This window comes from Pseudopodoces humilis, chromosome 7 (genome assembly GCF_049639895.1).
Source record: "Pseudopodoces humilis isolate 2021_Gansu_Grassland_sample_001 chromosome 7, ASM4963989v1, whole genome shotgun sequence".
Lineage (NCBI taxonomy): Eukaryota > Metazoa > Chordata > Aves > Passeriformes > Paridae > Pseudopodoces > Pseudopodoces humilis.
Window position 1 is genome coordinate 36225406 of NC_142206.1, and position 25050 is coordinate 36250455.

The 25050-nt window shown below is 36.2% G+C and overlaps 1 protein-coding gene across 3 annotated transcripts in view; it reads right to left on the reverse strand.

The window, feature by feature from the left end:
- Positions 1–2317: 2317 nt before the first annotated feature.
- HEATR5A (HEAT repeat containing 5A) overlaps positions 2318–25050 on the reverse strand; it is a 64823-nt gene continuing 42090 nt past the window's right edge. The window contains exons 23-38 of one of the 3 annotated variants that reach the window (XM_088057553.1): positions 23799–23825; positions 21811–21949; positions 20795–20974; positions 19733–19972; positions 18841–19022; positions 17101–17169; positions 16495–16674; positions 14350–14584; positions 13713–13961; positions 12003–12130; positions 10933–11080; positions 9999–10271; positions 7454–7678; positions 5847–5998; positions 4253–4466; positions 2318–3975 (exon numbers count right to left, since the gene is read on the reverse strand). In XM_088057553.1, the coding sequence (XP_087913679.1) occupies positions 3674–3975; positions 4253–4466; positions 5847–5998; positions 7454–7678; positions 9999–10271; positions 10933–11080; positions 12003–12130; positions 13713–13961; positions 14350–14584; positions 16495–16674; positions 17101–17169; positions 18841–19022; positions 19733–19972; positions 20795–20974; positions 21811–21949; positions 23799–23825 (2943 nt within the window). In that variant the 3' untranslated portion in view covers positions 2318–3673. Of the gene's footprint in view, positions 3976–4252; positions 4467–5846; positions 6002–7453; positions 7679–9998; positions 10272–10932; positions 11081–12002; positions 12131–13712; positions 13962–14349; positions 14585–16494; positions 16675–17100; positions 17170–18840; positions 19023–19732; positions 19973–20794; positions 20975–21810; positions 21950–23798; positions 23826–25050 lie in introns of all 3 variants that reach the window. The other 2 variants (XM_014249929.2, XM_005520310.3) reach the window with 2 other exon arrangements.

The window sequence follows — 25050 nt, forward strand, 5'->3', positions numbered from 1 at the left end:
GTACTGGTCAAGAAACATCATGCTTTTCTTGGAAACTGCTTCTGACTGACTGTCTAGTGATAAGAGAGTTATATTTCAGGAACCTGAAAACAAAACATGTATACATACCTAGTGTTGAGATTAGGAATGAAGCTTTAGAGGACACTGTCACAGTGACCCCTCATATTGTTGTTGTCACAGACACATCCAACTTTATTCAAATTAAAGCTATATTGAAATGCTGCTGAATTTTCCACCTGATTCCCTATTAAGTAGTATTACTGTTACTTCTGATAAAACAGCAAATGATCCTAGATCTCTCCACCACTCCTGCAATTGCAACAACTCACTTTGATACTGCTTTGGCAGTCTTGAGGGAAAAATCTCTGGAAATTCCAATTAGTAACTGACATTCATTAATAGAAAAATCTGCTATGCTTCCTATGCATTTGATAATCCTATTTTATGGTGATATGTGCATCACTGGACTAACACCTCTGTCAGCCTGAAGGTGACTGCTGCACTTTGGAACATTCCGGGTCAGTCTCAGACTCATTCTAGTCTAAGCAACACTAACAGAAAAGCTGCTATTTCAGCTGCAGTGCTACAGACTTGTATCCAGTTAGAACCCACCACATCCCAGCTGTGTGATGCTTTTGCACAGTTTTGACCAATTCTGGTTTACTGCAGTCAACAGAAAGCTGTCTGCAAATAATTTCTGCCTAGCACTTGAATAGTACGTTCCATGATCCTACGTGTATCTATGCACTTGAGGTTAGACACAGGATCTTTTGTCACACAAACCCATTCAACTTCTTGTATAAACAGTGGAAACATACAAAGTAAACATGCATGCAGGCCACATACTTCATTGCAAAGACAATTTACTGGAAAAAATGTATTGGTTCTTGTAGAGAAATGGGACAAAAAACAATCAGAAAGGAGGCAAGGGACACAGGAAGCAGGAGTGCCAGAAGTGGGGCTCTGGTTTATGGCTAAACATATGTTTGGCTCTTTTTCCTTGGCTAAACATGAGAGCTTGCATGTCAAGCAATGCTTAAAAAGGATGAGGGGAATTAAAACCAAAACTGCTCTGTGGTCTTCCTTATTTCTTCAGGAAAAGAGACTTATGCAAGTTTCTTGTAAGACTGCATCAAAGACACCTGGTACTAAAGGCCAAAATATTTTTATAACTGAAACAAGATAATATCTGTAAGATTCTTTTATAAAATTTTAAATTAGTAGTATCATTCATATGATCCAACTCAATGTTTTATGTGTATGTAAGAAAGTAGAACTCAGAGCACAGGTAATTTTACTATGTGAATAAATTAATTATCTGGATAAACAAAGCTCACACGTTAGTCCTAATTTACAACTGACACTAAGAAATAGCAGCAGCTCTCTTTACTGGAATAATTTTTGCTTCTGCAATACAGAGATATGTTGAAAACGGTACTTTTCCACATGTGGCCACAAGACTTGATCAAGAAATGTCAAATCATATAATCACAGCATTTCTCAATGGCTCAGTTGTGAGCTACTGCAACAAAACATTCTAAGAAATCTAGGACTAACCTGCACTAAACTTTAATTTTTGGCTTTTAGCAGCTTTCCTTGGTGCTCTTGCAATTTGAATATGCTTCTTACAAGGTTTTGAGCGAAGTAGGTTTTCAATAGATTGTCTCATCAACATTAAAAAAAATGTTGGTACATTGCTATGCATGACAAAAAACAAACAAAAAAAAAGTAGCCACAAATATCTTTTGTACAATTAACTTCCTCAGCAGTATACTTGGCCATTTTGACAGCAAACATGATTTGAATTTCATTTAAAAGTTTTAATTTACATAAGAATCTATGATTTTCCAGAAGCAGCCTTGGGAAACAAAATAAAAAACCCCACCAGTAAACTTGGAAGAGTAAAGCAACATGATAAAAAAATACTACAGAGATGAAGATGAGTAACTGCCAAAGCTAATGTAAGTCCCTTTTAACACAGCCAGCAACCACAGATTTGACTTCAATGAAGAGGTGGAACACAGGACTTCGGTTCTCCAGGGAAAGATGGAAGGCATCTCAACCACCTTCCCACAGTTCACACATTTCAGCACTTGGCACAAAACAGGGATTTACACATGAAAAATCTCCCTGGTCCTACTTACTTACTCCCTGTGCTACTCACAACAGAGGAAGACCTGCAATGTTAAGTCACAGACCTTGATGCATCCAATCCAAACATTTATTATTAGTTGCCTTGAGGCAGCATATGATTTCTTTCTAATACACAAGTCCTTAGAGCTCCTCTGCTATTGGATAAAAGAACGAAGACAAATACTAAATGAAGAAAATTAGCTTTATTTATGTAAATTAAAAAAAAGAATTGTTAGAACTTTGGTCAAATTGTTAATTCTGTACAATTTACAATTATATTTATATACAAAACTTCTAATAAAATACAGTACATCACTCTTCCTGAGTCACGGTGTGTTTCTCAGTTCTGTAAATATTTTTTTCTTCTTCCTTTTAAAGCAATTAGATTAAAGAAGGAAATAGTATCCTCAGGTTGACAGTGTTTGGTTTAGGTAATACTGGTATTAAGAAAGAAGTCAATACATTGTACTTAAAAAATACTTCACAGCCATTGCAGTTTTGATAGTTATTTTTCTATATTAAAATAGGTTCCTTGCTAAAAATGTTAATTACATACTTCTTATTATGAGTTTGTTGCACTCTATTTATAGACACAAGACAAGGTGACTTCAAATACTTCCATCTCTCACTGCAGAGACACAGAAATTAAGTTAAACGTATATATCAGTGATCATTCAAAGATCAGGGATCATCCATCCAGATAGAGCAGAGGTCTGAATTGAGGCACAGTATGTTGAAGTTGCTGCCCAGTCCTGGACAGGATATGTAAGCTATTGCCTGGCTCCCCTACCACAAACTTATCAAAGTACACATCCTGAAAAGTGAGACTGTGTCAAGCAGCAAGGCACTGAGCCTGTCAATCCTCACATATGCATGACAGTCCCACTCTGGAAAGAACCACAGTCCCCAGAGAGGCATTGGAGAGCTGTATTTCACAGCATTTGTTACACCTTGGCCAGCTCAAGATGTCATTAGGATTAAAGCTATCCATATTACCTTTATTGAGTTGAATTTTCTGAGATCAACAATAAACTATTGTAAGGCTTACAAGGATATTTAATCTGTTTAATGAATGATGCAGTGTGTTAAATTAGTAATTAGCACAGATTACAATCTGTAAGTAAATTTATGTCCCTGTTAAATCCAAAAACCAATTACATTAACTAATTTTTGACAAATACTGATTTTAAAAAAATTAACTTTGCTTAATGGCTATGTGTGGGATGTTCCTAAATATATCTATGGTAAAGTTCACTTTTTTTTAAATATAGGCATGTGCATTTCTGATATTTTAGTCCAATATAATAAAAAAAATACAGATCTGATGACCTCTGATTTACTCATAGTTCTTAGAGATATTTAAGAAGTCTCACACTAAGAGAAAGTTATCTAGAGACTTGCTATCTCTTAAAAACTTTCTGTAATACTTCAGCACAAACTGAAATACACGAGATCAACTCATGACAATCATTTGTGATTAGAAATTTAAAGGGACTTTTTGCTGTTGATATCAAAGTGCATAAAATGACAATATGGGGCTTTAAAGAAAATTGGTCTTTAGCTGAATGCTTGAACTTTTCCCAGGATTTTTTGCATGTTTAGTAGTCTTCACTTTGATGCTTTCTTGATTGCCTTTAACAGCTGACTCAAGCCTGGCTTTCATAGTTGGAGAGGAGGCCATTATTTTTTTAAAAACTGATGAGTACTGTGGACCAATCTGCATCAGAGTTTGCAAAGCAAACTCATGGAGATTTTTTGCCGAGATTGTAGCAGAAACCAGTGCATTTTCGTCCAAAAGAAAGGAAATGAGGATGGGAAGAAAGCAGGCCACCAAGTGAGCACCTATAGACATTGAAAAGAGAATTTCAATAAACAATTTTTAAAAATAGTGTCAAATTCTAACTGGAAGTATTTCTCTAAATTAACATTTAATCCAAACTGTAAAGCTGCAAATGTTAGCTGAACTGTAGGGTAAAAATCCCAACATTCCTGTGAGCAATTTTGATGGCAATTAGTGTTCAGGACTGAATTCCTGGTGGTCATTTTGGTTTTAGTTTGTTATTTATGGCAACTCTGAGCATCTTAAATGCTTTGGGTACAAGAAATGGAAGTAACTTACAGTGCTGTTCCTCAGCAGCAGCTGTCAGAGCTGTAACCACCTTTATTCCCTCCTGAATGACTTGAAGTTCAGCAGCATTTTCAGGTTTTGCTCTTTCTGTTTCCTGCAGTTTCCCCACAATGGATGGTGCTAAAGAATGGATATAAGGGTATGATACAGTTTTGTTTGGATGCTGAAAGATGGAGTGCAGCAGCTGGTAGCATTTACACTGTACCTAAAGGGAAAACAAAATTTGCAGTTACAAAGTGTTACAGTTCAAAAATTCATCTCTGGGTGTTCCAAATCTAACAGCTTGTAAAAAAAAAATTTTGGGAGGGGGGAAAAATGTGCCTCTCAACTTGAAAACTCATCAGTTTGTAGGCTGCTCATGTATAATACTTTATAGGAGCTCTATAACTTGGAATCAATTATTAGTAGAAATCAGATCACACATTATGCTTCTTTCCATCAAGTCTTATATCTTCCAATATTTTTGAGTTAAGGAAAAATACTATTTTTGTTTGAAGATTAGTATTATTTTGAATATACTCTCTTCTTAGCAAAAATGCAGTAATACTGAAGAAGCGGTGCTTAAAATATAAGCAATATCCCTACCAAACTGTAGGCACAATTTTAAAATGCCTTAAACTTGCATCTCTTTAGAAGTCAATATGGCTGAAACTGCCAAGTTCCTACATAATTTCTGAACAGCTCTGATGCCTAAATACTTGGATGAAATTTGCAAATGCATGCTAATACTTCCTTGTGGTCATATTTTGCATTTTCAGTTCCTAACAGTGAAAACCAAAGTTTACAATATTAGGAATGTACTGATACATAAAAAAGTATTATCTTACAGTTATTTCTCAAGTAAATGAAACTTTAATTTTTTTATTACTACACAAATACACAAATATATAGGAGATGCAAGAAAAACAGCTTACAGTGAATTCTAAAAAATATGAAATCTAATGCCTGTTATTTTCAGTGCTGACCTTTGAAAGTGAGGTAGTTCCAACCCCTAAAAAAGTCTTTTGTATAAATGCCTTTTTTTCCCTGATACTTTATATTTTTTAGGTGAAGGACAGTAATATATGAACTGTGACACTACAATCTAATGCCACTACATGAAAATATTTATGTTAGGTCAGAACAAAGCATTAATCTAGTTCAGTAAGCTGCATCCAGCAGTGGCCAGGAGCTGATGCTTATGAGACAGTAATGGCTTTGTAGTGGTACTTGCTCTAGCTCCCGAAGACTCACAGCTGAGGGATTTCCTGTGCAAAAGACACTGTCTGTGTGTTGAGGATAAAATGAATAAATAAAATTTGACAGGTGCCTCAAACACTACACAACTGTATTGTGTAATTATCAATGTACAAAGCTCTGAGTCTTACACAGTAAAAAAAAATTAGGAGTACAGAACTGCATACAGAACAATGATGGAATGCACTGCTGGACATGTTTTTGCTGACTTATTCAAACTGTACTTTAAAATACGACAGATACAGTCAGGAGAGAATTAGCTTCCATCAACACACAGGACTAGCAAAACAGATACGCTAATATTCATTCAGTATGGTAGTGACATTCTAATAACTTCACCAGTACTTACAAGAGGATCTTTTGAGTCAAGTGCTGTTTTAAACTTCTCAATACAACGCTTCTGAAGGCACTCTACAGTAGTAACTTCTGGGCTGGTAGACATAACAAATACTGTAATAGCAGTGAGAAGGCTGACTTCATCGAGTTCTTGGAGAAGGCCATCTACTATCAACAAAGTAATAAAATTTTTAGATTTGCATTAAAAATGCTGTAAGTTTAAGTGGTACAAAGAGGTGGAATAGAAATATCAATGTCTACATTTCTTTAGGAATCTCTGTTTTCCAACACATGACATCCTCTGATACAGTGAGATGAACTTTTACTGCAATAAAAGCCAAGACCAAAATGGGAATTCAGAGGTGATCATATGAGTATTTGGAAATTATAGCACACTCCTATTCCATTGTTTCTTTGTATAAAGTACAATAAATATCTCTGAAGAGCTGGTATGACATATTAGAGTACAATCTATTAGAGAATATTATAGAATTTCTATTTAGAATATATATTCTTTTCCTAAAAGCTTTACACAACATTGTAAAGAAAAGTTCCAAGAACAAATTACAACATAAGAGATTAAACGTAAGGAACAAGGAAAATACTACAAACTCAGGAAGCTGAAGCAGCAGCACACAGCACAGTGATTCAAGACAAAAAATTATTTCCTTGCACTACTGTTTTAATGCCTCTTGCTTCACTAGAGACACTAACTCTTAGTGGAGAACCTATCTTTTATGCTGAGCTGTACACTGAAGCCATAGCTCCTGTTTATGCCTTCATACCATGGAACTACACTGTGGCACTACACAGCACAAGAGTAAGCCTGCAAACCCACTGTCCTGGTTTCAGCTGGGGTACAGCTAACTTCTTCTCAGTAGCTGTTGCAGTGCTGTTTTGGATTCAGAATGAGAATGGCGCTGATAACACACTGATGTTTTGGATTTTGCTAAATTGTGTTTATCCTAAGTCAAGGGCTTTTCCCCTAGTCTCATGCCGTGCCAGTAAGAAGATAAGAAAATGAAACTGGGAGGGAGCATGGCTGGGATGGGTGACCTGAAGTGACCAAAGGGATATTCCACACATCATGCCCAGTAAATATACTGGGGGGAGTTACTTGGAAGGGCAGATGATCTGGGTTCAGGAATGGGGGTCTAGGATTGGTCAGAGGGTGGTAAGCAACTGTACAGTGCATCACTTGTTTTTCTCTTTTTGTTATCATTATTACTATAATTTACCATTATTACTTTATTTTACTTTAGTTTCAATTGCTGAACTATTCTTATCTCAACATACAAGTTTTACTTTGATTCTTCTCCCCAATCCAGTAGGGTGAGGGGAAGAGGGAGTGGGGGATGAGCAAGTGGTTGTGTGGCGCTTAATTTCCAGCTGAGTTTAAATCATGACATCCACACTTCTACTTTTACAGAAGATGACTTCTCCTATGGACTGTAGGGACAAGACTGCACTATAGTTTCAACAGTACTTGGTAACCAGCTAATTCTCTTGTAACTAAGAGAGAAGTCTTTTTTTAGATGTGCATGAATTCAATCTACATAAAACAATATTTCACACAAACATTTGTCAGTTTTTAACCACAAACCCATTATTTGTGTTTACCTTGATCCCAACAATCAAGCACTGTGAACAAAGCACTACGCAGAAGATCAGTCCAAGCATTCTGACTCTTCTCTGCTCGAGCCATTGGAGAAGACAAGAGTCCTTTAAGAGCTTGTAGAGATGCAGCAACTGTCAGAGGTAACTGGCCATCTTGTAATTTCACAGCAGTTTCTTTAAGTACGCCGACAATTAGGTACAAAATAGTAGGAAGAACTGAAACACTTCCTGTAAAACAATACAAATTAATTTCACAGAAATTTAAAAAAATGCAGGTACCTTTTACATTAAAAAAAAAAAAAAAAAGAGGCAGTTTTCGTGCATTCTCTTTTTTTATTTATAATTTACCATTTTTAAGCATATCTATGAATAGAGGCACTGGTAATTTGAAGAAAAGATCTGAAATATCATGTGACCTGCTATAGCAAACAGGGAGTTGGACTGCTTAAATGAACTTAAACCTCTTCCCCTTTAAAATAAGTATTGTATATCTTTTCCTTGATGGTTTTACTACATTAAGTGTGGAATTATGCCGTATTCAGAGAAAGTAAGAAAAATTAGTGCCACTGAGGAGGTGGTTCTCATGGAAGAGAAGCCATGGAAGTGTACACATTAGTGAATACAGTATACTTGCATATATACTGGTACATAGTATGTTCTTTGTATATACTACTAAATGGAAAGAAGAGTAGAAAGCAAAGTATAAGCATCTAAGTATATGTTGCACGCTAAGACAATCCAGTGAAGCAAATTAACAGGGCAATTTCAAAACTGGCAAGAGGAAATACTACCATAATATGTGCAGTTAGCTAAGGATGCCATTGCTCCAGGAAATCACTGAAGTCAAGAATTTAGTAAGAGTAATAAGAATCAGAAAAAATATATGTATAGAAACCCCTAGAATTTAAATAGAAGCCTCTAAAAATATCTTTGAAAACAGAAGACCTAAGGAGACAAGCAGATTATTCCATAGGCTACTAAAGAAATTTTCATGTCTGAGAATCTAACAGTTGGCTAGTCATAATAAGAGTCCACTAAAAATGTTTTAAAATTCACAGGAATAACGTGACATAGAGGCAATCTAGAAACCTGGATACTTATATGTTGCTCCTGTCCTAAGTTTTGACTCAGCAAAGCACAGAGGTAAGCAGATGGCTTAACATGCTTATCTCGTTCCCTAAACAGCAAAATGCTTTATTTAAGATTTTAATACACTGATATTCATGAGAGACCTGTTGAGTAACGAGGGTCTCTGACTTATGCATAAGTATTTTCTGAAGCTGAGGACATCTATTTTTGTACAGCCAAGTCTTTGAAAATTTACTGTTGAAATTCAGTAGGAAATATAGGTCATGAATATAATTTACTTGCAAATTCTTTTATGCAAACATATCATGACAGGTGCCTGAAGTAAGAGACACGACAGTCACAGGACTGTAACTTCAGTTACCTAATAAAGGGGAAAAAAAAGATGTAATTCCATGGAGGAACTCTTATCTCTTTGATAATGTGAGTTGACTTTTAGAGCTGCTTCCTTATTCAACTGACTGTATAAGCAAGCTTAAGCTCCTCTTTTTAGCCACCTGAACAAAATGCTTAACTTCTCTAGTGCAAATATTCCCTGTAGTCTGATCCTGCAAGCTGTTTGTTTGTGGAATAACATGGACAGCTAAAGACAAAAACAACTACAGTCAGAAAAAAAAAAATCACAGATTATTTTTCATACAAAATAGTCCTCAGATGTAGGTGATGCTATGTTTATTTCCTTTCACTTTGAACTGATAAATAACAGGCTGCAGATAGAAATGAGAAAACATACAAGGATTGCAAGGGCTGCCAGCTATTTCATTTGGAGTGTCATTCCCCACAGAAGAATCATTTAACAGAGAACAATTTTTTTTAAAAAAAGGAGAAATTTTCAAGGGTGGTAAATGCCAAAAATTTGCATAGGGTGTAACAACAATACTTAAAGTGGGAAGAGAGGCATAGGGCAGAAATGGTTTGTATGTGTGGCTGTAACAGTACTGAAAGATTATATGTATGAATATGATATTGAGGCTTGGTGGTGGGGAACATCCTGAACTTTAGAGAGAATCCAAAATGAATCATGGATAAAAGTCAACTAATCTGAGAATTCAACCATAACTCCTTGCAGCCATTTGTTAATGTTCAAATGATGGAAATGTAACATCACACATCACACATTTCCCTTTTAAATTTAATTTATGTCAGCATTATGAATTCCAGAATAGCCCATTTAAGTAGCATATAATCATTTAGCTGTTGTATACTTCCCAGTACAAAATGAATCTATTAATTGCAGTGCTATAGGGTGGGAGGAAAAGACAAACTACTCATTTAATTGCTTCAGTTTTGTAACTTGTTTTGCAATTTGACAGTCCAAAAATAATTAGAAAAGGAAATTGTCACAAGCAAATCAACAAAACTTGCTGCCAGACTTAGCTAGCTAAGAAAATTAGGCAATAACAAAGGGAGAGAAGGGCTTAATATTCTTTAATTTATCTTTTCTTGTGATGAAATAGCATACCTTCAGGAGAGCAGACTGCAGGAACATCAGAGAGAATAACTAATGCTGCTGCTACCAATCTACTTCCATCTTCTGACAGTAACAGATGTTTTCCAGGTGGAACTGCAGGGCTATAAGTTAATTTAGGGTTGAGCTGGGGAAGCTGTCTGACAAGAATACAAACACACAGCTCCAGTGTTGCAAAGACTAATGATTTCCCAGGCACCAGACCCCCTGTGTCTTTGCCCTCTCCAAATTCTGGTAATGTTTCCTTTTCTGCAGCACCATCATCAACTGAAAGAAAAACAAGAAATATGGCAGAAGTCTGCAGGCTGTGACTTGTTTCCAAAAGGTTTACTTCTTAAGACTGTTTCAGCACCAAATCATAATCCTGACAAATATATACACGCATGGGTATGTATCCAAAATTCTACTAGCAAACACCCATCCCTCTAAATAAGCAAACTATCAGTGACTGCCAAAAGGCAAAAGGGTGCACAGTAGACTTTGACATACAAGATCCTGAGGCACCAAGCCAATATGATGTCACTGATACAAGCATTCTGATTCTTCTCCCAGTTTTTTCCTTTTAGAAAATGAATTTTAGTAAGTTGGAATCAGAATAACTATTGTAACCTGGCTTGTAACAGCTGTGTGTGCTGAGTCTGTCCATTGCTCAATTGCAGCTGACCCCAGATTTCACTAGGACTCCTGACACCACCCAGCTGCAGTTTTTCTCCTTACTATCTGCCCTCTGTTCAACACCTAAACCACCTGCTATCTATCCTACCACCTGAATTTCTTATGTCAGGAACCTGGACTGTCTTAAGTAAACTAGAATTATAATCCAACTGTGAAACACTTCAATTAAGACACATCTTGGAATTCAGTTTTCCAAGAAAGAATTGTTTCAATCCTGATAACAAGTATTCAAACATCTCATACAGTACTGTACCTTCTGCACTTCTCCGCTTTTCCTTCACGTGTTCCTGAGCTGCAAACAGAATCAAGCGAACCACTTCAAGGGCAGCAAGCTGAATATCAGGTGACTCTCTGGTCAGTATCAGTCGATGCAAAACATTCAGCAGCTCTACACCCAACTCCTATAGTAAGAAAAACATCTAATACATTTTCATTTTAATGCAGGAGTTTTAGGAACTTGTTGATACTTGTTAAAGCCAACAGTATTCATCTGATTGATCTCACTAAGGAACACAATGTAATTGATTCAATCATAGGAGTTGGCATTTTCTTCACCATACAGCTCCTAGCTCCCAAGAACAGCAGTCCCTATCAATTCTCCCAACAAAACAGTTATCACAGTTACTTAAGATATAGGGCACTTAACTAAAAAAGCCAAAGTAATCTTTATCTTCTGGCATCTCAACTCTTGAAGGTGGGGACACCACACTGTATCCCTCCTACACTATATGCATTTCCTTGGACAGAGCATCAACAATCAGTAGAATTTAGCCATGTCCATAGGTTTTATCATTTTCACTGGGTTAGACAATTGCATAGCACATGGGATGGTATAAATCTTAACTTAAAGAAAAAAAGAAATAATTTCAGATTTCTACTTCTTTTCAAGATCACTGCTGTGGTATTATTTGTTTGGTTTTTTTTTTTTTTTTGCCTTTTTTCTTTTTTTCAGTATCACTGCTTTTGTCCAATCTTCTTTTACCAACTTTGATTTCTACAACAGAATTAATTCAACTATGTCTTGACAGAGAGAGAGTAAGAGAACTCTCTTTTCAAGAATTTTGCCTTTACCTGGCTCTCATCCTACTCATTTAATTACTCCTTCCTGACGAAATGTCCTCAAATTCTCTGCCCCTCATCTTACAGGTTCCATGTTGTATTCTTTTTTATCTCCTCCATCTACAGCTTTGGATTTGGGTAAAGCATATAATTTACCTACTACTTATATGCTGAAGATTCCTGAAAATACAAGAGATTGTAAAGATACTGTTCAGACTAAAACTATGCCTTAATTCTGGGAGGCATTTGGTCATTCTGCATTACCTGATCACCACCTATTTTAGACCTTGGCCATGGAACATCGAAGAGAGCCTGCAGGGCACGTAAGCAGGCAATAATGTTCTCCATTGCTGCATCTGATCGAGGAGAGCACAGGAACTCCACACTAATTCCTGCAAGCATCAGAAAAAAACCTCCATGTGTACTTGAAATTTTAAGAAGTACTTTTTCCACTACTAAGTAACCTCACAGAAGGTTGATCAACCACAGAAGTAGCATTTTAAGTGAATTCATCTATTGCAAATATCTTGGGGCAAGCCCTCTATTTCCATCAAAACAATGAAAGAAACTTCACATTCTAGACAATATAAGACTGAATTATAATTGGCTACTAACATAAATACAACCCCAGAAATTTCTGAATAAAACACGAGATCTAATAAACAGACATGACAATTCATAATGAGTATATAGCAGAATATTTTTCTAATCATTCTGCTTTATGTACTAGAAGGAAACGCTGAACATAATAGTAGTTCACAAACTCTAAGGCTGAGGCATTATCTTCCCATTTAAAAAAATGCTAAAAATGCTAATTACCACAGCTAGATAACCAGCAGTAATTTACATGAAGCCTAAGCTTGTAAATCCTAGATCAGATAAGAGCTGTCTTTCTTATCAGCTTTCAGGACTCCTCAAAATATTTGAGATAACCTTTGTATAAACTTCAATCCATATTCTCATCCTAGTTGTACAGCTGTAATTCCAAAATGTGTGCTGACTTGGGAAACCAATCAATGTCCACTGAACAACAGCTGTGCAACAGCAGTTTTAAATTCTTTCGGTTTCTTTGTAGGGAATGAAAACTAAAATGCTGTTTTATTCAAAAGCAGAATACAAGCCAGATGCCCACAGTCAAGTACATGAAATCTGATGCACTGAGCAGTAGAGGAAACGGGGGAAATGAGCAGCTTTTGTATCAAAAGTCCCACTTCTAACTGAAAGAGCAATCTAGTTCAAAAGGGAGCTGTCTCTCTGCAGAAAAACTATTCAAAAGAAGACATATGCAATAAAGTCATACAAACTCTTTCCAAAGAGGGATAACAAAAGGATACCAAAGAGAGATAAAAAAAAATATATAACCAGGAATGCCTAATTGTGTAAACTTAAGAAAACTGGGACTGAATTCAACTACCTGATTAGCTCCTGCATAGTGGAGGCTTAACAGAGCTTTATAAGAATGTGAGGAAACACTTATTTTCTGTGTGGGTGACTGAACACTGGCACAGGTTGAGTCTCCATCCACACAGATATTCAAAAGCTGTCCAGATATGGTCCTGGGTAGCTTGCTTTATGTGACCCTGCTTGAGCAGGAGGTGGACAAAATAATCTCCTCAAGTCCTTTCCAACCTAGAAACTATTGTGTGATGTAAAATTGTACTTCAGTGAAACTTATCCATACACTCTGTAAGTGTACTGGTACAAACACTGTAAAATCCACCCTTGAACTTGCATGTTTTATGAGCAGAGCAATAAGAGTTTGTTTAGGGCTTGTTCAGCTCACAGTGTTTTCTGCACCACATTTGGGAAAGTACCTTACAATTTTCTCACTAGGACTTAAAATTCTTCTGTTGTCTGTTTAAAAGATGCAACACTGAATGATGCAGTTAAATTTGAATGATTAATCATTTATTTGCTAACAGCTTTATCTACATTTTGAGTTACAGCATCTAGGCAGACTGTGCACTTACTAACCCAAGATAAGATGAAATCTGTCAGTATTCACATCCTCAGGAGATTTCACCAAGGGCCTGGTAGAAGAATCTTGACACATGGTAGTTGGGGTAACAGGTCTGGAGAGATTTGTAACTCCTTCATCTGGATCAACAACAATGAAACCTGTGCTAGTGAGCCATAAAGCTGTAGCATAAAGTATCAGTGCCCAGGAGTTGTAGTAATGAGGTCTGGCATTTTCAATTGTCTCTGCTGTATAAAATGTACCACCTACAAGAAAAGAAATTAGTTTCAAGGGTGTAATTTATTTTCAACTAGTGTATTTTCTCATTCTTAAAATGGGATTGTGTTTTATGTACGGCTTTTTTTTTTTAATGCCCAGTATTAAAATTCAGGCCAATCAGGGCATTTGATTTAGATTTACTTGGACAGAATGCAAAAGATTACCTATTTCTTCTTTCAACCATAAAAATAGTCAACAAATAAGAATACCAAACCACTCTTCACATCAATGAAACCTCTGTTCTCAAAGGCAGTCCTGATCTTTAAATAGGTCCATAAGTAGGCTTACTCTCTATACAATTTAATCCTACTATAATCTTAACACAAGTCAGTTTGCTAAGCGAATTGGGAAAATACAACTCATTTGCCTTTTTACCTTCAGCAGGTAGTTGTGATGCATATTCTGGAGGCAAAGTTAAGAGAGCAAAATCCTGAAGTGCAGCAAGCCAGAGCCTGCTCAGTGTTCCAAGATCTGCCTGTACCAAGTCCAGAAGACCACTGGCTGAAAATGTTACATCTCTGAGGCTTTCTTCGGAGGAGTTTGCAATTTTTAAACAATGCTTGTGTGTATCACTTTGATTTTTCTGCTTTTCAATGGCAACTATGTAAACCTGTTGATATATTTGGACAGAGAGTTACAAATATTAACACTTGGAAAACTACTGTAATCACAAACATGACTGCCTGTTGAAGAGGCATGAGATTTCCTAGAATCTATTTCCGTTTCAAGTCCAGTAAGCCTGGGTGAACAAGCACTTATTCTCTAAATGTTCTGAATCCTTTCCCCAGATAATCACGATGCAAGAATCCCCCAAAAGGGGAAAACAACAAAAATTCCTATCTGGAATTAAGTACTCTGCTCTTAAAAATAGATGTATTATTTGTCCAGTTTCTGCTTCCAACCATCAAATCCTGTTATAGATACAAGACTAAAGAACTACCAAATAATATACCGATAATAATGAATCGGAAACAACAGTAAAGCCATTCCTAAATATTTTTTATCTGAAGTTCTATATGGCACTTGAAACTGACTTCTCAAAATTATGTGTTACTTCATGTTAGTAGTAAAGAATGAAGAGCACAATCTTGCATACTTTGCATGTTACCATCTATAGGTTAATTTCAGTGTTAATTTCCCTAGATACCTCTCTGGTTATCAAAAAAGTAGAACTGAGAATGTTTCAGACAAACAGCTCTCTGTAGTCTCTCCAAAATGCCCCTGGAGGGAAGCTCTTCTCAACTATAAAGGGCACATTTAGATTCAATGTATCTCAGTGAGCTTTGTTGAATACCAGTCTCCTACAATTAGGATTTCTACATCTTTTTCATGTTCACTAGTTGCAGTGGGTTGTCCCAGACCAGCAACTACACATACACCAAGCCCTTGTCTCACACCTTCCCGCAGCAACAGGATGGGGGAATTCTTTCAATTTCTGTAAACAAGAAATAGGTAAGATTCTAATGGAGAAGGAACTGCCTAGGGCTTAAGTGAAATATTTGTAAATTACAGTCATAAAAGCTTAAAGGAAGCTCTACAGAGTTTCCTTTGAAGAATTCTAATGATCTTAATTATAGGCTGGAACAATTTACAGATCTTCACTTTTGACAGGTGAGCCTCACATCTAGTCCGAATTTTGTCCTGGCTTCTGACCAGTGAAAGGTTATTATATGCTATTAAAACCTTTCCTTATGTAATTATTATAATGATCACAGTACTTGATCTTTTCCTGAATAGATTAAATAGACCAATTTATTTAAATCTCTCAATGTAAGCATATTTTCAAGATTTTTATTCCCACCTGCTAGCTTGTCTCCAAGGTCTTTGCTATTTTATCAATATCTGTTCTCAAATATGCACATGAAACATTGGTATAATTTTCTAAAAATGTTTACATAAAAACTATCTATTCCCTACTTTCTCCTCCAAAGTACCTTTCTGATTGTACACTGAAATACCCATCTTCATAACATGTTCAACTTTAGCTGGTTATCAACCATTAGCATCCAAGGCCATTATCACTACATTCTAATGCACATTTTTTGGAGATGGTGAACATGGTTCACATTTTTGACTTTTAAATATTTAACCTCACATTTACACATATTAAAACAAGTGTTCACACGAGCTGACTAATTTAACTAAAGCAGTAGTGAACTGACAATATTAATTTAAAAGATCTAATTCCAAGATATGGAAGGCCAATAGGCAATGAGAAAAATGACACCTATTTAAAATAGCACATTGAGTGGATCATCACCATAACGATTTATAACACACAATTTCAAATCAATATTGAACTATTCAAATATATTAAGGAATTTATATTTTTAAGTACGATACATTGTTCTTAATGCATAGTAAAATAGCTTTACTTTTAGAGGTAGCAAAGCAAAGCAAAGGGTCAGCAGCTTCTATTTAAAGAAGCATATCAGAAATTCCTGAAAATTCTGTCCGAAAGGTTCTAACTCACCTCCCCGATAGTAGTATACTATCTAGTAACAGAGCTGTTACACTAACCTCTGCCCAAGCCTTAAGGACAGCTAGTACTTCCATAGTTGAGGTGCTTTCATTATATTGCTGATTTTGTGCTTCTTTCCCAGCCTGCACTTTGAGCAAAGAGGACACAAGCAACTGGTGAACCCTTCGAAGGTCATTCAGATCACTTACTACACCACTTGCTATCCAGGCACTGCATACCTAGTGTTGAGAAACAGAAACAATGAGGAACAAGGAAAAAACACCACTAAATAATCTTTTTTCCATCTGTAAAATTATGAAAGACGGATTTAATTTCTATCAAGAGGCAGTTACTCTCAGACAGTAACAAATGTTAAATGACATCCCAGTTTAGTACACTTAAGTAATGAAAACCAAAACATCAGTGGGTTGTCACAAGTAATAGCCAAAATATCAACTGCAACAAAGTTTCTCAAAAGACTTTAAAGTGACAAAAATCTTTGAGTTGCCACAATATAGAGATAACATAAGTGACATTATTTTTTGTGAATGGAGGCTTTAAAGTTAGAGGACTTATTTCCTTTTTCTTGTGTTGCGTATCAAGCAAAAAAAAGATAAATTTCAGAGGGTCTATTACCTAAGAGACTTCTGACTTTCAACACTTGCCTGACATGCTTTTGCTGTGACATCAGGAGGAGTTTCGGGAGCAAAGGCAGGCCTAAGTGCTGCTCCAACCTAAAGAGAAGTAGTGAACAATCAACTAAAGGCTTATTTTTCATAATCGGACTGTTGCAGTTTTCCTTTATGAAGCATAGTTCCTTTGTCATTTTTTCACAGACTGATTCAGTGAGATTAAAGAGCAGAGAAACAGTTTCAGTCAACTTTTACTGTTTTGCTTACACTGAGGACATCATTCTCTTTGAGAGGGGTCTTCAAGGTTGACTCTATTTTTTGCACTGTCTAAAACACAAACAGTAATGTCTTCCTTCCTTGACTTGATGAGGAGCCCACAAAAGAAAAAGCAATGCTCTGAACCATGAAAGACTTGCAAGACAAGTAGTGAGTGACATTTCCTTACTCAGAAAGAATGCAGACTGTAGAAAACAACCAACTGAAGCCGGTCAACTTTATAAAGTGAAAAAAAGGGAGAGCACAAACCCCATTTACCTAATAAAGAATACACAAACACGAAGTTACCGGGCTACAGAGGTTTTACCTACTCTCATTGCTGAAAACCACTTCACTAAAGGCTAATAAAAGACTAATTTCCCTAGCTGCTTTAGCATGTATTTGAAAACCCATATTTAAGTTTGATGTACTACACTTTCATCCTGAAGAGAAAGTGAAATAAGTGGATTTGTTTTTAATGGCAATTAATGACAATTTTTTAAAGACCCTCTAAAGCTGAGACTTCATTTATGGAACTTCTGAACAAGATTTTAGAAAATCATTACTTAAGTCCAGAAAATTTATATCCATCTTTTTCTGGATTATTATGACATTTTTAAGGGAAAAAAAAATCAGACAATGTAGACTTGATTTTTAACAGTTTCACATTTCTTAAACGTATATTAAACAGCTGATGAGATCTATGCACAGTATTAGCAAAACACTTGAAAGATACTGAAGCTTAAAAGGAAAATGATTAGCTTTACTTGTGACCTGCTTGATGGTTTTGGACAGCAAGGACAGATGGTTTATTTTTAACCTTGATAACTTCAGACTAGACCAAGGCACTTCCTTCCCACAAAGGAGTGCCAAAAAAATAGAATTATAATGGCAAAAACAAGATCAAAGTAGGTCAGGATGTCTTCAGTGTCTCTCCAATTCTATGAGAGAAAGTGATCTGACCTATTCAGTGCCTGCTAGAAATTGAAGCTATATGAGTCTTAACACCGCTGTCACATTTAACACAGGTATGGTCTGGAATGCTAAATGACTAGGATATCTTTTCTCTTAATCTAAACCAAGAGTTAATGGAAATGGACCTTATGAATACAATCCATACTTCTCTGGCTCGTTTATTGGCCAAGATCTACAAGTGTGATGGCTGCAGTGCAATGGCTACTTATTTCTAAGCAGAGTTTAAATTTATAGTTATTCCTAATACTTGCAATAGTTTCACACTCTGAAACCAATGCTTTCCAAAAAAACCCTACCAATGATCTATTTTGGTTTTGTTGTATTCAAGAGGGAAAAATACTGAAACTTGAAAAACTTGAGCTAAAAAATTATATGCCAACTGAAGAGGTGATTTCTAAGGAAGTTAAGTCTGAATAAATTAACAATACATCTGTAACAAAATAACTGAAACCCACCTCTGTACCTACATGCTGCAAATGCAAATTTCTTTTAGTAATTGACTGTAACTCTAAATTTCTCTAAGTTATTATCAGTGGTGCTTACATTGGCTTGATACTGCTCCAGGATTACATGACCTGGAAACTCTGGTTCTGGAACAGCTGCAAACTTCCGAACAATAATTTGCAACATTTGAAGCCCAGCAAGACGAAGCTGATCACTGTGATCTGTGGCAGCCATAAAAGCCATACGGACCAAGTCAGCTAAGTGCAATACCAAAAAGTCATCTGAAAACAGAAATTAAAAAAAAAAAAATAGTTTTATTACATTTAAATTCAGACATAATGTGTTTTATAAGACTGTTCCAAATGTTTTCAAAATGTCTATTTTACGTTTTACCTTAATACATATCAAGGATTCACTTCAGGCAGCTAAGACATAGATCAATTGTTCTTGGCTACCTTATGTTAGCTGGTCTAGTTTGCTTTCCATTTAAATGTAGAAAGAAAGTACTTAGAATAAAGTATAAATATCCTTATGTATGAGACAGATTTTCTAAAAATGAATGTTGAGGAAAACACCTCCAGATAAACACAGAGAGGTAGTAAAAAATGGACCTGTATTTCTACTGGTGATTATGCAAATTATAGAAAGAAAAAAAGTGGCATTTTTTTTTAAGTCATATTCCCAGACACCAACCTGTGATGATGTAGGCTGGTGGCAGCTATCACTTGTGACTGCCAGTGCTTATACAGAAACGTCTTCCTACGCATACACCATGGTACTATAACCAGGAAACTGAGTGCAAGATGCCATTCTTTAGGAAATAAAAATTTCTCTATACCTTAAAGAATATAGGCTTCCAATCAGAGTAATTAGAGGCTTCATTGATCACAAACAAAAAATTTATGATGAATTCCATTAAGATACAAAGAGCTAATACTTATTTTAAGCATACTTTGCGTTCTATGAAATTCTTGCAGCACTTAACACATACCTCTTGAATCACGTTGTTTTCTTTCCTGAGCCAAAGTTATGTCAAAATGTGCACTTCCTGCATTTTCACACTGGCTTATAATTTTACAAACACACTCTGCAGCAAAAACTCTGGTGGACCATCGTGGATTTCGGAAAGGATGGAACCTGTCATCACTGTCAGATGTTAATACAGATACATCATCCCCTTTGGCAGTTTCCTCTTCTTGAGTGGTATCTATTGATGCTACTGTATTGAAATCTGTATTTAGGACACAGAGGGGAAAAAACCAAACATAATATTCTTTCTTACTGTAACTGAAACCTACAGAAAGAAATCTCTTCAAAGTCTATCTCTAGCCTCAAATTCATGGTGACTCCCTTCAATCTTGGTATCTTAAAAGTAAATGCCAGATTTCAAATAAAATGAAACTGTCAATGTTCGGTTGATATTACTTGCTGGAAGACAAGATCAATACCACGAAAGTAAATTAAGAGCTGCAGAGAAAGAAGCAAAAGAAAAAAACCCTTTTAAAATAAGTGAGATGCATTAGCTAGTACAGTTCCAAATCAAAAAATCTAAATGCAAGAAGTTTTCCTCCTGCACTGCAGGTAAAATAATTTCCTTCACCCCCGCCAATATTCAGCACAGTAATTGATTTTGTGTGCTCAAGAGTTCCATTATGATATAATAGGCCTGCATCTGTTCTATTACTAATAGAAGAATTGATCAGAATACTTTTCTTGCAGGTAATTGCACAGGACTCATGAGCTCAAACCTATTCTGTATTTCCATATGGAAATGAAGTAACATTAGGAGTATAAAGCAACAAGAATATGAACAGGCAACACATCCTAAAATGTTTACAAGAATTTGTTCAATGGGGAAAGGGCAATCAGAGAGAAAGGCATATTCCTCTGAAGGAACTAAGTTAAAGGATCCAGTCTTTCAATATGAATGACAATTATACACTTCATAAATGGCAAACATTCAAGAAACTTGAACACTTTCCCTCAGTGACACAGTACACTCCTGCAGGCCTTATTTTGATTGTGTTCTCAACTACAGTGTATTAAGACTTACCAGCAGAAGCAGCAAGAACATCTTTACAAAGCTTCAGCCAAAATGAGAGCTTCTCAACTGCCATTGAAGTAAGCATATGAGTCAGAGTCTCTTTGATATCTCTGCACAATCTTGGATCCAATTCTTTGTCCAGCAAGCCCAGCAATGCCCCTTCCAGGCCTATTTCTCTGATGTTCACATCTGCTAAGAACAAAGTCTGTGAGCTGAGCACTGTACATCACAAAACTGCACTAATGACAACAGAAACCCCACTGAAGGTTGCACACAGGGTATCTTGTGAACAAGTACTTACTAGCCCTGAAATGTTTTTGAAACAATTATATTTTTCACTTTAACACTAGAGCTAACACATGAACACAGAACAAATGTTGAGCTTTTACAGAAACATAGTAACAACAGGAAGAAAGCTATCCTAGCAAAAAATAAGAATCCTACTCTGAATTTCACAGCATTACCATTACCACAGCATCTAGCTCTTGAAAAAAAAATTTCACTTACCTTACTTCATAAGGTAATTCTAAAACAATGTTTCAACTTGAAATGGAAGTTAAAACTATTATCCAAAAAAGCACAAAACCAAACACATGGAAATAATTTGTTAAATTAATAAGACCAATTTTTATTTGGCCAATATTACAAATTTTAAATATCAGCAGTTTTTAAAAATGTCTGTAGTCTATATTTTCTGAAAATTTCCAAATAAGCTTGAATTGAAAGCTGAAGTGAAATAAATTTTTAACACCACTCAAAGAAAGGCACATGAGGATGAACTAGTGATCACTTTTAGAAAAAAGTTAATACAACAGCTACTGGCTAGATAGGCTTAGATTTCCCTGGAACTCCCCTTGCATTTCATTATTTTATCATTATTTGGTACTATACAGACAAATGAGGTAGAAAATGTTTTGAGTTTAAGATTTCAAGAGTGTAGCAAATTTTCACACTCATAGCAAAGTGTGTTTAAAATTCACTGTCAATATGTTGAGCTCTTTGATCTCAAAATTTCAATACATTACCTGGAGTAAAATCTTCTTTGCTTTCTTTCACTAGTGCAACAGCATATTCTGATACTTCAGCAGCTTCTCTTTGCACAAGCTGACGTAAGCAAGCTACCACTGCACGTCTCAGTAGTAAGTATGAGCTACAGAGATTCATCTGAAACATGCAATAAGATACAGTAAGATGGCTAACAAACCTCTGTGGCAATACCTCAGTAAGGCTGGTATTTTCTGAACACTTGCAGCTATGTCAAATCTGTTGAGTCAGTAAACATGTAATTGATGGTCATTTTGCTCAGCTCTTTTTCTTTTTTTACACCTCCAAATGAAATGTTTTGCAAGTCCCGTAGTCAATTTTACAAAAAATATCACTACTTTTAACATTTTCTCTCAAAAGGCAACTTACAATATTGGTTTGGGGCTGAATCCACCTCTCAATCAATATTGTACAAAAATCACCATTAACTTCAATGCCTGGTGAATTGTGGTCTCAAGGAACAACTAACGCTTTGACTACTGGGTATATGCATACAACAAGCTTGAAAACTCAGTACAAGTCATCATCAGATGACTAGAGAAATGTCAGTGAAACCAAGGGTGACAGAGTCCATCAGGCTTTAGTAAAACAAAACTCCATGCATGAAAGGAAGTTTATAAGAAAGGGTGAAGATAATACTGCTGCAGTTTCATTGGAAAAAAAAAATATACTCAGTTTACATTAAATTATGTTTTAGAAAAGCTGAGAGAAAGGGTGAGAGTTATTGGTGAATGTATGATGCTGAGACAGGTCAGCCGTCCTGAGCAGTCTCTAGCAAAAAATTCATAGCACCATCATATTTTAACACCAACAGGCCAGTATGAGGGTTATTTTATTGGAAAATATATAATCATAGATTCACTATTACTGGAACAATAAAAAACACTTAAAAAAACCCAAGCCATAGCCTCAAAGGGTTTTTGTTAGAGTGGAGCTTTCTGATTTTTTTTTGCTTCTTTCAATTTTAAGACAATCTTGAAGGGAATCCCAAAGATATGATAAACTAGCTGTGTGGTCAGGCAAGATGGCTACACCAATATCTATGCATCATCTTCTAAATTAAGATTAGGTTGTCATAAAAAAATTGTGCTCTACAACTAAGCAGTTGTGTATCCTTAGCTGTTACCACCCTTAAAATAGATAGAGCTGAGTGTCTGCTGCAGGAAAACCTTATGTTAGGCTGTGCTCCTCATTTGTCAGCAACAAGCCAATATATGTTAGTCAAAATGACTAACATATATTAGTTAATATATGCTTAAAGAGAGCAACTGAAGGACAAAAAGAACAAGCAATACAGAATTTTAGCTTTGTTAGATTAACAAAACTAAGCTTCATCTTAATTCATGGGAATTTCTATTCATGCACATGAATCTACAATACTCAGAATTACGTAATTATACACAAAAAGATACACTCTCTGCATAATTCTCTTACAAGGAAATGAACCTGACTCAATAGCTATGTCTGCAAGGTACTTTTATTGCGACTTCAGATACAAGTGAGACTTTTAATGCAACATTTATGCAAGCAGGCTACACAGTCTACTTCAAGTTGGACATGCATAAATTCCGTGCAAAATTTTAATAGGGGAAAAGCAGAGGGCCCAATTGAGGCTTCTGGAATAACGCAAGATGCATATTTTTTATCTCTGTATTCTCTCACATTCTAAGCAGGGGACAGGACTAAATGATAGACATAAAATGCAAGCATCACATTAAAACTTAAACGTACAAACAGTTCCCTGTCTGCATCTAACACATTAAAAACAAAATTATCTCTAACTAAGTACATAAATGTATTCCTGCCATCTGCAGAAAGTTAGGAAGGCTCTGGTTAGGATGACAATAAAATATCACTTGACATGCTAAAAGAATTTACATTAAAATGGTTAAAAAGAAAGATAAAAGATGAAACAAAAACACCACTGCAAACTGCAAAAGTTTAGGATTAACAAGGCACAGGGACCTACCAACACAGAATTATCCAACAAGATTTCCTGCACAAAAACAAACGACAACCAGTCATGACAAAACCAAAATAGATATCACAGTGATATCAACCACACATGGAGACTGTAACATGTAAGTTCAGCATATAATAAAATTCAGAATCTTATCTCAAACATACCAAAAGCCTAATTTGCTTAGTTAATTTCTCTTATTTTTCATGTTGAACACACTTAAATTCCAATCCAACTGCCCCTAAAATAAATACTTAAACAGTACCAAGAGAACAGCACAGCAATGCTATTAACATTGTATACTTATTGTGTTTCAATATTGATCTTATTCTTAATATCTTAGAGCTGAAAACTGGTATTCACTGTGTTGAGAATACTACACCACAAGCTTACAGAGATAAGCTCTTTAGAAGTCTGTGTTCACCTAAGTTAGTTTTAGAGGTAATTTTAGACATGATTAAAAGCATATGATTTGTATTCTGCTGGAGCCAAGAATTCTAATAGCAGGACAAATATGCATTATTGCATATTGCATACAAATATGTTAGAAGCCCCATGAACAATCCAAACAGGGAACACTCTCAGAAGCTGAAGGGAAGCTAGATAATGACAAGCACATGTACACAATTTAAAAAAAAAAACAACAAACCAAAAGAAAACCAACAAACCACAAAACATGAGCCAGTGAAGCAGTGTGTCCATTGCTTAAGTCATGTTTTACTAGTGCTAGCACAGTTACAAACGGAACTGTTTAAATACATTAAAGACCTGAACCATCTCATGCTGTAGGAAGACAGGTGTAGGAGGCAGCTTGCAGCTGCCTGCACAAGAAATTGTTAGCTTGCCTTATGATGGAAAAAAGAAATGGGAGGAGAGGGAGGAGAGGGAGGAGAGGGAGGAGAGGGAGGAGAGGGAGGAGAGGGAGGAGAGGGAGGAGAGGGAGGAGAGGGAGGAGAGGGAGGAGAGGGAGGAGAGGGAGGAGAGGGAGGAGAGGGAGGAGAGGGAGGAGAGGGAGGAGAGGGAGGAGAGGGAGGAGAGGGAGGAGAGGGAGGAGAGGGAGGAGAGGGAGGAGAGGGAGGAGAGGGAGGAGAGGGAGGAGAGGGAGGAGAGGGAGGAGAGGGAGGAGAGGGAGGAGAGGGAGGAGAGGGAGGAGAGGGAGGAGAGAGCAGAGGGAGGTAATAGAGGAGGTGAAGAGGAAGTGGAGAGGAATGGCAGAAAACTGAGAATTTTAAAAAGGCAAGTTGAAAGGCACAGGCATTTA